This window comes from Stigmatopora nigra, chromosome 2 (assembly GCF_051989575.1).
Source record: "Stigmatopora nigra isolate UIUO_SnigA chromosome 2, RoL_Snig_1.1, whole genome shotgun sequence".
NCBI lineage: Eukaryota > Metazoa > Chordata > Actinopteri > Syngnathiformes > Syngnathidae > Stigmatopora > Stigmatopora nigra.
The window spans coordinates 7,397,032-7,409,891 of NC_135509.1; the positions used below are offsets into that span (position 1 = coordinate 7,397,032).

The 12,860-nt window shown below is 39.3% G+C and overlaps 1 protein-coding gene across 1 annotated transcript in view; it reads left to right on the forward strand.

Annotated features, from left to right (window-relative positions):
• The window catches only part of LOC144209919 (unconventional myosin-IXAb-like), a 59,808-nt gene that overhangs the window by 6,394 nt on the left and 40,554 nt on the right, over positions 1-12,860 (forward strand). The window contains exon 2 of the mRNA XM_077736481.1: positions 5,645-6,594. Coding sequence (XP_077592607.1) covers positions 5,716-6,594 — 879 coding nt within the window. The 5' untranslated portion in view covers positions 5,645-5,715. The remainder of the gene's footprint in view (positions 1-5,644; positions 6,595-12,860) is intronic.

The window sequence follows — 12,860 nt, forward strand, 5'->3', positions numbered from 1 at the left end:
GATTTGGTGGCTGGAAGAAGGCGGGGGGGAAGGGCAGCAGCATCTGCACACGTCTTGCGCGCTCTTTGGAGGTCTTTTGTCTCCAGGACGTCAATGCCTGTTTGTGTGTCTTTGTGCCACATATAGGACAGGTGCCTGTTTTTGGATGCCTGGTTATGATGACATTTCCCGGACGGGAATCAGGCTTTTTTAGTACAATTGACAAAAATTGTTTTTATGTTTGAAATGGACTTTTTCAGGGCTTCTCTGAATGAAAACGTTTTAAATGAGTTTATCAGTTGTAGACATTTGATCCATTTGGAGTGGGAGGTTGGCAGGGAAAACATTTTTAGATTAGATTAGATAACTTTATTCATCCTGTATTTGGTAAATTTTATTGTTTATCATTTTAGAGCGGAATACAACGAAAGTTAAAAAAAAATAATATGGGGCACTCATTGGCTCCTGTTGATGGCGCTATAAAATGTCCAATTCATTTGGAGTGGGATAATAAACATTGTTGAAAATGGACATTAGAATGAGCTATGCTAACTTATCATGATTAATAATAATACAACATATTCTGCCAAAAATTCTGCCTAAAAAAATTGTACTGTAAAAAAATTGTACTGTAAAAAATGTACTGTCAAAAATTCTACTGTAAAAAATGTACTGTAAAAAATGTACTGTAAAAATGTACTGTAAAAAATGTACTGTAGAAAATGGTACTGTAGAAAATAGTACTGTAGAAAATAGTACTGTAGAAAATAGTACGGTAGAAAATAGTACTGTAGAAAATAGTACTGTAGAAAATAGTACTGTAGAAAATAGTACTGTAAAAAACCGTCCTGTAAAAAACCGTCCTGTAAAAAAATCGTACTGTAAAAAAATCATACTCAAAAATTGTACGTTGACCCTCAACGATACTTGATCACTCAGTGCCACATTTTAAGCTCATCATTTATGAATGAGAAGTCATGTTAATTGATGGCAAGTTTACAAACAGATGCCCGTCCATCCCAGAAAATGACACGACGTCCTTTCTCCACAAGCTTGTGGCCAAACATGCCCCGAGGCTCACACGTGTCCTAATGGCCGCATTCTTAGAACTAAATGGGGTGCACCTAATCCACGTCATTGATACTCTTCCCTCCCTCCGTCACAAAAACGCACTCACGCGCCGATGCTAACAATCCACTCCTAGAAATATTTTTCCACCACGTGGCCTCGTCAAAACATCCAAACGCAAACGTCTTGCGCGGTATTGTAGCCGTTGTAATCCGGCACCCCTTCCCTTCCGATTTTTCTCCTGGCTTCAGGAGGAGTTCCAAAATCTTTCGCTTTGTTTTCGGGGGGGAAAAATGACGAGGGAGTCTGTTGCTATGGTTACCGAGATGAGGATGAGGATTGGCCAAGCGGTATGAGATGTGAGGGAGCTCTAAAAATGAGAAGTAAGCCATAGGCCTGTTGCCATAACACATTTTGGTTGTAGATATGGGGTTAATATTGAAAAAAAAATCAATAATTATGAGAACTTTAACCACTATTGTAGTGACAATATATCCTAATAACCCATTGATTTAAATGTTGACTCTATAGACATTAATTTTCCGAACAAGGGTTGCAGGGGGTGCTGGAGCATAACCAAGGGGACAACCTGATTTGGTGGTCAGCCAATCACAGGGCACAAAGAGACAATCAATCATTCTTACTCATAGCTAAGGACAATCTAGCCTATAATTAGCTTAGCATGCATGTTTTGGGGCGCTAACCACTCATCTATGGGGTTTTGGCTTTTTCAAAAAATTCTTTCGAATTGACTCAAATGATGAAGAAGTGAAACCTCGGGTCATTTCCAGTAACCTCTGCAGGAAGTGAAAGTGACTACTAGGAGGATGCTTGATACCTAGAAATGAAATTTTGTTTTGTAGCATGTTTTTGTTAAAGTATTTTTGAAGTTCAGGTTTGTATTCTTGTTGGATCAAACTTCTCACGGTAGGAAAGGTGATAGGTCGCAGTTTGGGGAAGTTTGTTCGCTTATGATGAAAATGGGGGGTTTTTCAACTGATATTGTGGATTTGTACATTTTATATAAAAATAATATTCTCATCCAAAAATTGATGTTATGAGAATTGAGTGATAGTGAAATCAAATCAAATTTAATCTAAGCTAACTCTCATACAATTCATAATATAAATTTGAAGAATAAACTTAAAAAATGCTATTTCCTAGTACTTAAAGTATAAAATTATTCTTTCCATTCCATCCAAAATCTGGCTTTCCATAATCAAATGATTAAAACGACATCTTAGCAATTCTCCTCATGTTTGCGTCTCTCTCTTAAAGGAACACTGCCTCAAATTGATTTAAATCAAGGGTGGAGCCCTTGTAACCATGGCAACAGATGCCCCCTTGGAGGCCCGGCACGTTGAGCCGGATGCACGGCGCTCTTAAATCAATACCAGCCATTTTCACCAGGCTGATGTCATCCTAAAAAAGGACGCCATTCGCTAGCGGAAAAATTAGCATGCAATCCGCCAATGCATGATGGGAAATATCGAGAAACGACTGCGATCCATCACCCTGCTCGCATTTGGTTTTGGTTGTCATTTCTCTATGGATGTCTAGCCTTGTCATGTTAGCTAAAATGAGCTAACTGGAAATGCTGTTTTTTTGTTGAATTTCCAGTACCAGTCCAAGTTTGGGCCCAAGCAGGGAAACACGCTTCCTGTGTCAAAAGATTTGTAGTCCGCCGAGTGTATGTTTACATACGTGTGTGTGTGTGTGTGTGTGTGTGTGTGTGTGTGTGTGTGTTTGTGTGTTGAGGAATTCTGAGGTTTGGTGTTTATTGCTGTTACACTGCTGAGAAAGTCAGAAGGAATGAAGGCGGCTAGAAAAAATAAAAATGGAGGAAGAGGAGGATGACAATCATTTCGACCGGAACTGGTTTGTTTAGAAATTTAAACTTGCAGTGTGAAAAAAAAAAGATTTCAGATTCAATGGCATGCCATTGACGGGGAAGTATGTTTTGTTCATTTTAAGTGGGAGGAGTTAGAAAGGATTGTTCAATTTTTGCTAAAAACTGGCAAGGGTGTTTCACTCGATTTTGTGATTTTTTTCTGATTTTTTTTTTAATTTAATGAACTGGAGAATAAAGAAAGTTGATTCGTTATTTCATTGTTTAAATCTTTGTTTGAAATTTTTATAAAAAAAATGTACAAAAAAACTGGTCTACCCAAAAATTAGACAGAAAATATGAATATTACATGTTAAGTTGCAAAGCGTCATTACAATATTAGAAATGAAAAAGCATGATCGTCTCACTAAGAGTCGTTTAAGACCCCCCTCCGACCCCGTTTCCTAAAAATAAACCATTACTCGATGTAGGGATTTAGCTTTAGCGAACATTAATCTGTAATATCCTATTTTTTCCATAAAAAGCTGCACTTTTTTAATGCTTTCCTCTCTAAAATTTCCCTGTAAACATTGCCACGCCTTTTTTAATGGATTATTCTATCATATTGATTCATCAAATAACGATTTTTAAACATTTTCCAAGACAAGGCTGACATTTGAAGTGAATAAAACGCTTGTTGTCATCTTGTTAGTCTTCCATTTTGTTCCTTTTGGTTGGGAATAAAGTGCGACTTGTTGTGGCTTTCACTTGCCCCGCCGTCTATCTTTTTTTGGACTGGTCGTCTGCTCGGTCACAGTTGACGTCTTTGTTAGCCACTGCGCTCTTCCGCTATGCTTGGCGGCGGACATTTGGACATGGATGATGTTTTTTAGCCATTTTAAAGGGACAGGGATCACTGCAATGGACATCTATTTAAAAGTTAGCATTAGCTTAACTCGTAAATATCCCACAAAACAGCAAAACATGAAAAATGTATACAAAGTGCCCACTTAAAATTGCTAATATAATGCTTAACTAAATTCTTTGTTGAGTATTTTTCTGCTAGCTCCATGCTAACTCGTAGAAAGTTGAAAAAATGTGAGAGATCTTTGCTAGGTGCTACAAACTAGCCAGAAAGCAGAAAGTGTGAAATCTATATTAGCCAAAAACGATGCAAATTACTCTCTGTATATTCTTTATAATCACATTTGTTTGAAGTTAACTTTTAAAACCACACCCAAAATTAAATAGAACCATTTTAAATACATCCAAACAAGCCACTTGACTAATATTGGGCTAGCCTAATGCTAACTCACAATGCAAAACAATCTATCTTTGTTAACATAGCTAGCATTTACATTCCAGTAGGTTAGCTTAATTAATTCAACTCCACACCACTGTACATTTCACTTCAATTTTATTTTGAATAATCATAATTCAGTGAAAGCAACAACCAAATAAGAAAGAGGAAGCTTTTAGCATTAAAAGGAACTCCAAATTTAAAAGGTGACATTATTTTTGGGCTGTCATTTTAAATTCCAAGTCCATTAAATGATGTCGCTAGCTTGGATGTCGTAACCCGCACAGTTTATTGTCTTGCCATTAGCCGCTGTCCTCGTCAGCATCAATTAACCTTTGTGTGAGCGATTGAATGAATGCGAGCCGGCTATCGGTGTCCACTATAAACCAGGAAGTGAGCGGTGAATTAGCCCATTGTTTAGCTCATTACAGCCACTTTTGTGCGGGCGGGCGCTGGCTGCTGTTAATCTTAGCGCTTGGCTTCTGGCCTGTCACATGATCACACACGGGCTCACAAACACTCGCGCTATGTGCTTATATAGTCGGAATACGTTGCTCATACATAAAGTATCTTCTTGTTCTCCTTGGGTCACATGTTGTGCTATCTTGTTGCTTCCAGCGGGGAAGCTCCAACCCCTCCATAAACCTTAATTTGGGTTAAAAAGATTCCTTTTTTTGGACTCCCAATGCCTGTAATGTTATTACATCTTTTTGTTTAATGTGGTATCAAGTTTGCTACTTGTAATAAGTACATAGACAGTGCTATTATACTACATTAGCTTATCTAATTTGCTAATCACTTATGCTAGCAGGGGACACAAGTTCACAAGGCTGCTTTTTCCAGTTTTCCCTCCTAGCTAAGCTAATATCTTTATCTGTTTAACGTCAACTCGATTTCATGTGGGCCGGACTATTGCAGATACAATATTTAGATTTTTTTTTTTTTATATATGGATTAAAGGAACTGGATTAAAAGACCTAAATATTCAATTTTTTTATAGATTATTTGGGGTTTTTTGCTTAGTAAGAGAAAATTATGTATTTAATAATTTGTTTTCATTTCAAAAGGAAACTATTTTTATTATGTTCCATATTAAAGTGGAAATAAAATATTGTTATATATTTTTAGGTTTTGCAAGATTGATTTTTGAACTAAAAACACAAAAAAAATTATTTAAAAAATGACTGATTGATTTAAAAAGGGGAAATCATGAATTACTATATCTATATTTATAATATACATCTATATATCTATATTTGATCCTAAAACAGAAAGTCGGCACTCATGATTTACTTTCCCGGGCCACACAAAATGATGCAGCGGGCCAGATTTGGCCCCCGGGCCACCACTTTGACACCTGCCTTTATCGCTCGTGTCAAGCATTCATAAAACTTCAAATTCTGGCTGATATTATCTTACATATCTCGTCCTCTATCCATTTAACAGCAGTCTTTGTTTGTCTCACCCAGGCTGGCATGTCCTGAGTCGACCCCGGCGAGCCCGGAGAGAGCGCTATGCTAATGGGAGCGGCTGCGCCACCATGAGCTACCAAGATGGCGGCTGCAGCCACGCCAGCAGCGCCGAGCGGCGCCGCCTGGAGGACCAGGAGTTCAACTTGCGCGTATACCCGGGTCCCCTGGCCGAGGGCACCATCTACTGCCCGGTGGGCGCCCGCAAGAACACGTCGGCGGCCGAGGCCATCGAGCGCCTCATCCAACGTCTCCGCCTGGACCGCACCAAGTGCTACGTGCTGGCCGAGGTCAAGGAGTTCGGCGGAGAGGAATGGATCCTCAACCCGGGCGACTGCCCCGTGCAGCGTATGATGCTTTGGCCACGGAGCGCCCTGGAGAACCGCGGCAACCTGGGCAGCGGCGACGACTACCGCTTCCTGCTTCGGGAAAAGAACCTGGACGGCTCCATCCACTATGGCGGCAGCCTACAGATGTGGCTGCGGGTGACGGAGGAACGGCGCCGCCTAGTGGAGCGGGGTTTCCTCCCGCAGCCGGCTGGCAGCGACCCCCCCACCGACCTCTGCGCCCTGCCCGAGTTGACCGAACGCGCCCTCCTGGAGAGTTTGCGGGCACGTTTCCGCCAGGAGAAGATTTACACTTATGTGGGGAGCATTCTCATCGTGGTCAACCCCTTTCAGTTCTTGCCCATCTACAACCCCAAGTACGTTAAACTGTATGATAACCACGCACTGGGCAAGCTGGAGCCGCACATCTACGCCGTGGCCGACGTGGCCTACCACGCCATGCTACAGCGACGACGTAACCAGTGCATCGTCATCTCGGGGGAGAGCGGCTCCGGGAAGACGCAGAGTACCAACTTTCTCATTCATCACCTGACCGCGCTTAGCCAGAAGGGTTTCGCCAGTGGAGTGGAGCAGATCATACTGGGGGCGGGGCCAGTGCTGGAGGTAAGACAACAACTGTTTATGGATTGAATAGATTTGCGATATGATTTAGTTTTTTTGTCTTTGGATTAGATTGGATTGGGTAACTTTATTCATCCCGTATTTGGGAAATTTTGTTTTCACAGTAGCAAGAGGGTATGAATACAGACACAGAAAAAGACATTGTAGACATAAATAGATAAGGTAATAAGTAAGTTAATGAATAAATACATGAATAAATATATGAATAAATTAGCGTGTTGCCAAAACGCACGCACATGTACATACACATATATATATATATACATACATACACATACATATATATAAGCACATATATACATACATACACATAGATTACCAGGGCAATATTGAGTGTACACGATTAAAAGCTGCAACTCTAATATTAAACTCCTTAAGAAAAAACATTGCATCACCCGTTTTATAAAACCAATATTTTTTTTATAATCTCCAAAGACCACTTCACAAGATCCACCACCCAAATTAAAAAACATAAAAATACACACTTAGACACCACCACCCAAATTTCATAACACTTGAAGTACCCAAATTAATTACATGACCCAACTTGAATAAAACCCAAGAAAAATGACACATGAACCACACTTGAATACAAACCACACCACACAAATGTCATAAAATTGAAGAAAATGGGAACAGAATAAAATCAAACCCAAAAACAAACCTTACGACCCCAAAACACGCTTCACCAATGTCATAAAATAACAGATAAAAATAACCCCCTTTTTTCTTATTAAACAGCAACACCCACATAAAATAAAAACAACCACTGTCAATAACAGTAAATGTTTTAAACCATGAATAGTTGAACACTAAAAAAAATGCGTATATTCTTTATCCTCATCAGAAAAATATCATAACTTGCTTTAGTGTGGGTATCCCAGCAATTCTTAGCCTGCTCGTATGCTCCAAATTAGACGCGGAAGTGACAAAAGCCCCGTTAAAATCCAAGGAGAAGGCTTGGGGTTATTTTTTTGGCCTCGGATTGCCTGACTGAGCTCATGAGTGAAAAGCATGAAACCGATTAGAAACATCCCGCGTTCTATATATAGCACGTCGGATACGCGAATACGTAGCGGCAATGTGTGACGTGACCTAGAAAACACACTTTGCTCCATCTCTGTATTGACGGAAAAAAAATAAAATCTCATAAAATGTGGCCTAATCCACCCTGGATTACAAAATCAATAATGGATGATGGATTATGGAATTTCATTGCGGAATGTTTGCTTGTAAATGACTTAGATTTGTGGCATTCGCAGATGGACAGACGTGAGTGAGTGACCTAGTAAACTTGGGACATTTTTTTTGCTAAATTCCCCGTGGCGATTGGCGAGTGGTCCCGGTATGCGACATCCTGTCAGGATGTACACTGATGTCTTGTCCAAATGCAGCTGCGGATTTTATCTTGCGGGCTCGTTTGTTGGTTTCGTCATCTGGAAATGCAGCTGACGAGTGCAGCTGTGCTATGGTGTTACCGGGCAGAAAATTGGTGAAAATGTTAGCAATCAAAAGCGCTAATTTGACGATAAACGAACAATTTATGCATTTGAACTCGAGCTATTGGCAGTGAATAATAATGTTCCAACACAATATATTAATTGGCTAAATCATAATCCAAAGAAAAATCTACCAAAACACAAAACGTTGTTTAACATGGTCATCTTTACATTCGTGTGTATGTTAGTTACATTACTGTGCTTATTTTTTAATGACCTGAACCAGAAATTGTTTGACATTGATTATTAGCAACAAAAGGTCTGTCTGACCACAGAATAACATTTTTCGCAAAAATTTAAAGTGCTTTCTGTATTATTTTCATGTTGTTAAACTTGGTTTCCATGGTTGTTGCTATTCTTTTGGCTAAAGCTAGAAGAATTAGCTTCCTAGCATTCGTCTTCAACGCTAACATGTAAACAAAGAGATACAAAAAAGATACTTAACCAACCCCCCTATAAACACAGACAAAAACTCGCTTAGCAGAAGCTACAATTCTGGGGTCTAAATGGAGGACAAGGGACCAATCGTTGTAGGTCGAGGACATCGTAACTCGAGCATTAGATAATAATGGGAATTTATGAGGACATGTAATTGTTTTTAGAGACACTTCCTGGTTTCCCACCAACGGGCATTGGCTCCAGAAGGTCAATCTGTTTGCGGTCTTGTTTTGAAGACCAACTAGACTAAGCCAGATGCTTTCCATCCAGATGTCCCGGGCGTCCCCCCCCCCCCCAATCCCCGAGGGACGCGACCTGTCTCCTGTGGTTGATGGATGGTTCCAGGTAGTGCCTGGGCCCTCCTCTCTCCTAAATGTCTCTTTTAAAAAAAGACTTGGTGCCTTTTAGTGTGCTTGGGCTTTGGGAAGGTGTAGCTGGCCCCAAATAGTCAAGGATGCAAGACAGGCCCTGGCTTTAAAACTGTCAATCTGGAGCCCGGTGTACAGTTACAGTATTGCAGAGGTGAACCCGCTCAACCCAAACAAAAGCAAAGCACTTTTGCAGCCACCCTTCGTCCCTTTGTGTCTTTCCATCTGCTTTTATCGGGACATTGTCTTCTCTTTGCTACCAAACCGTGGCATTTCAACTTTTTTTTTTAGAGATCTGACAATTCAAGCCTCTATGACAGGTGTCAAAGTGGCGGCCCGGGGGCTAAATCTGGCCCGCCGCATCATTTTGTGTGGCCCGGGAAAGTAAATTATGGGTGCCGACTTTCTGTTTTAGGATCAAATTATAATTAAGAGTATAGATGTATATTAAGTGTCGGATTTTCCCCCTTTTAAATCAATAGTTGTCATTTTTAATCTTTTTTTCCAGTTTTTTTAGTTTAAAATTCATTTTGTAAAATCTAAAAATATACATAAAAAAGCTAAAATCAACATTGTTTTAGATCTATAAAAAACTGAATATTCAGGGCTTTTAATCCAGTTTTTTAATCCATTTATAAAAAAAAAAAATCTAAATATTCTATCTAAAATGGTCCGGTCCACATGAAATCAAGTTTATGTCAAAGTGGCCCGCGAATAGCCGTTAGCACTTCCACGCTGGTAAATCCGTCTCTCCTCCGGACAAGCCGGCATTCTTCCGTGATCTCCCAAACATCTGTTTGCCGGATTACGGTCCTCACATTCTGTCCTTCTCGGACACATTCCTGCTCGTCTTTCTCGGGAACCAGCCGAGGACATTTCGCAGTTTTGTCTACGGACAGCTGCCACAATCGACTCGCCTCATTGGCCCGTACACGATCCCAAATTTGAACCCAATCGGACTCTGGATTTCTCATATTTAATGCTGTGGATGTCAGATAAGATTTTAATTCTGGCGTAGATTTGAAGGGGAGGGGGCTGGGGGTCTTAATATTTTCCAGGGTTGTGTACTTTGTTTCATCAGTCTCGCTTCCGTTCATCCTACTCAAAACGATTTGACTGTTTTGTTCTGCTTAAAATGGAATTTCCCCCATTTGGAGACTGATAAGGTCCTTATTCTTTTCTCTACGTTGTGGGGTCACATTGATGAATAGAATTCATTTTGCGCTTGTAAGAGGATTAAGTCCAAAGATGCTAAACAGGGGGGACATATCGCTCAATCTCAAATAGTCAAAACGGCCAGAAAAAACAATATTGTCTTAAACTGACATTGAAAAAGCCTTTAAATGGCAGCCTTTTAATTTTTTTTATTTTTTAACAACTCCAGTCCACCTTTAAAGCTAAAAACTGCATTTCCTGGAACATCTAACACGGTCGCTATTGTTCCAAAACCGCCCGGTAACCGTACACGGGTCGTAAAATAAAAAAAGTAAAAAAAGGTTCCAAAATGTGACGCTTGTTGCAAAACACAGCTGGAAGTCTTGGAATTGTGCTCAGATCTTGTGAGCAAAAAAGGGGGAAAAAAGTCAGCTTTCATCTTTGCATCGACCTCCCCTTAAGGATTTATTTCATGTTTTATGTTAGACGCCGTCAATGTGCAGCCAACTCTGCTTTAAATACTAATTTGAAGTCACATTTTGCACATAAAAAGTGAAAAATCGCCTAAACTAAGCTACAAATGACTGGAAATAAATCATGAAAAAAGCTTCATTCATTTAATATAGACAATTAATTATATTCTACTTTTTTTCAAATATTTAGAGATAAAACTTTTCCATTGATTATGATTTAAAGATTAGATTATTGAAAATACGTTTATTGTGATTTAACATGAAATATATCCATTTTGGAAGTTTGAAACGTCTAAATAAGTGATTTGTTCATCTTTTATTAGAATGTTTCTGATTAATAAATGTGTCAGAAATATTGTAAATAATTTAAAAAAATGTTTGATTATTGATTTGAGCCGTTATAAGAAGACATCTTGACATTTTTATTCATTTGTCATAATACTTAACCGGTCCAAATGGCTCTTATTCAATAAAAGCGTCTGAACACGACACAGATGCGATTAGCAACATTAGCTCCAAAGAGGCCATCTGGGCTAATTGCGCTAACTCAATAGCTATACTCAAGCGGCCTCCAAAATGTCGCACATCGCTCAATCCAACATCAAACCCCAAAGGCTTGGAAACCAAGCCTTTGTTGACTTATTTTAAGCTAGCACTCAAAAGAAACAAGTCCTTTTGTTTGTAACTTTCTGCCTTTTTAAAAAAAAAAAAGTGCCTCGAGCGCTATGCTAGCTGCAGTTTCACAACAACTGCAAGAAACACGAGGAATGGAAAAATAGGACTTGTAAATAAGCACAAATTTCATTAAATCTTCTTACTTCTAACAAGTAATTAAGACACTCCCCTACTTACGAACATTCAAGATACGAACATGTCTGCAAATTGCGTTTATGTCATAAAATGTTCGTAAATTTGATTTTATATTGCGCACCTTTTTCCGAGTACTGCTTCTACAGTACTATATTTATTCTCTCTATTTTATTAAATGTTTTTTTGCAGTACAAACCAATTCTGGTTACTTATACAAGCCTTAAACTTACAAATTCACTTATAGAAACCTTCAATATACTTGTATAGGCCTTAAACATAAATTATAATACAAAATATATCACTAAATCAACTTCAATTTGAACAATTTCAACTTATTAACAAGCACTCGGAACCTAACTCGTTCCTAAGTATTCCTTATAAGGCGGCCCGCTGGTAAAGTGGTTAACATGTCGGTCTGGGTTCTGAAATTCAGGGTTCGAGTTTACAAGGTGAATGTGAGGAAACATCAGTGCAGTGTGGGTGTTTTTTGAGTCTCCATTATAGCCACATCCTTGCCATCTTGCGTAGGCAAAAGTAGGGCAGTGGGTTGGGGAAAATGTCTCCATTGAGTTGTCCTCGCTTGCCTTTGAGGATTATGCCACTCTCTCATGTTCTTGCTCTTCTCTTTTTTTTCGGGCCCTCTAGGGGGAGATGATAGTGGAAGGATGTGCGAAATTAAAAAATGAAATGCTTTCATCTCGTGGACGCAGGATTGTAGCATTTTGAGGATAGCATAGGGCTCATTTTGATGCTGTTAACAGGCTGGTGACTCAGTGGCGCCCCCTAGAAGTGTAATTTCTGACTTATTGATGGTGTTAGTTATTTTTTTCATTTTTTTAAATTAAATTTGGGTAGTGTGGATTGTCGTAGACTTTAGTTGGTGTTTTTTTGTTGGATTTGTGAAATTTGGGTGGTTAATAGTCATAGTCAAATGTATAGGTATTATTTATTTTTTTAAGTACTGCGTTATCACTAGCCAGTTGCCCTAACACCTCTTGGCCAACATACATTTTCAAATGGAAATGTACATTTTAAATAGACTAGAAAATGAGGAAGGTTTAAATAAGGCGATTAAATTATTAAATGATTAACTTCATGCTGCTCCACAACAGTGTTTATATATATATGTGTGTGTGTGTGTGTGTGTGTGTGGCACATATGAAGATTAAGCCGCTTTGAATTTCAAACAGAAGCCAAAACAGTTGCCTATCTTTTCCAGCAGGAGGATTTTGCGTGATTATCATGAGGCCAGCGTGCACACAAAGGCCCGAGGACACGGAAACAATAATATGCGCACACAAATGTACGCACACACACATACACACACATACAAACCCCTACTTGGGCATTGTGTGAATAATTTTCAAGGAAATAACAACGCTTCGGTAGAACAGAATAAGACCATAACCCTCTCGCAGCCAAAATCAATTTTTCAGCCAATCCTGATTGAAACCAGATTCATTTTTTATAGTGTAAACAGTCACAGAGCATAGAAATCCCATTTT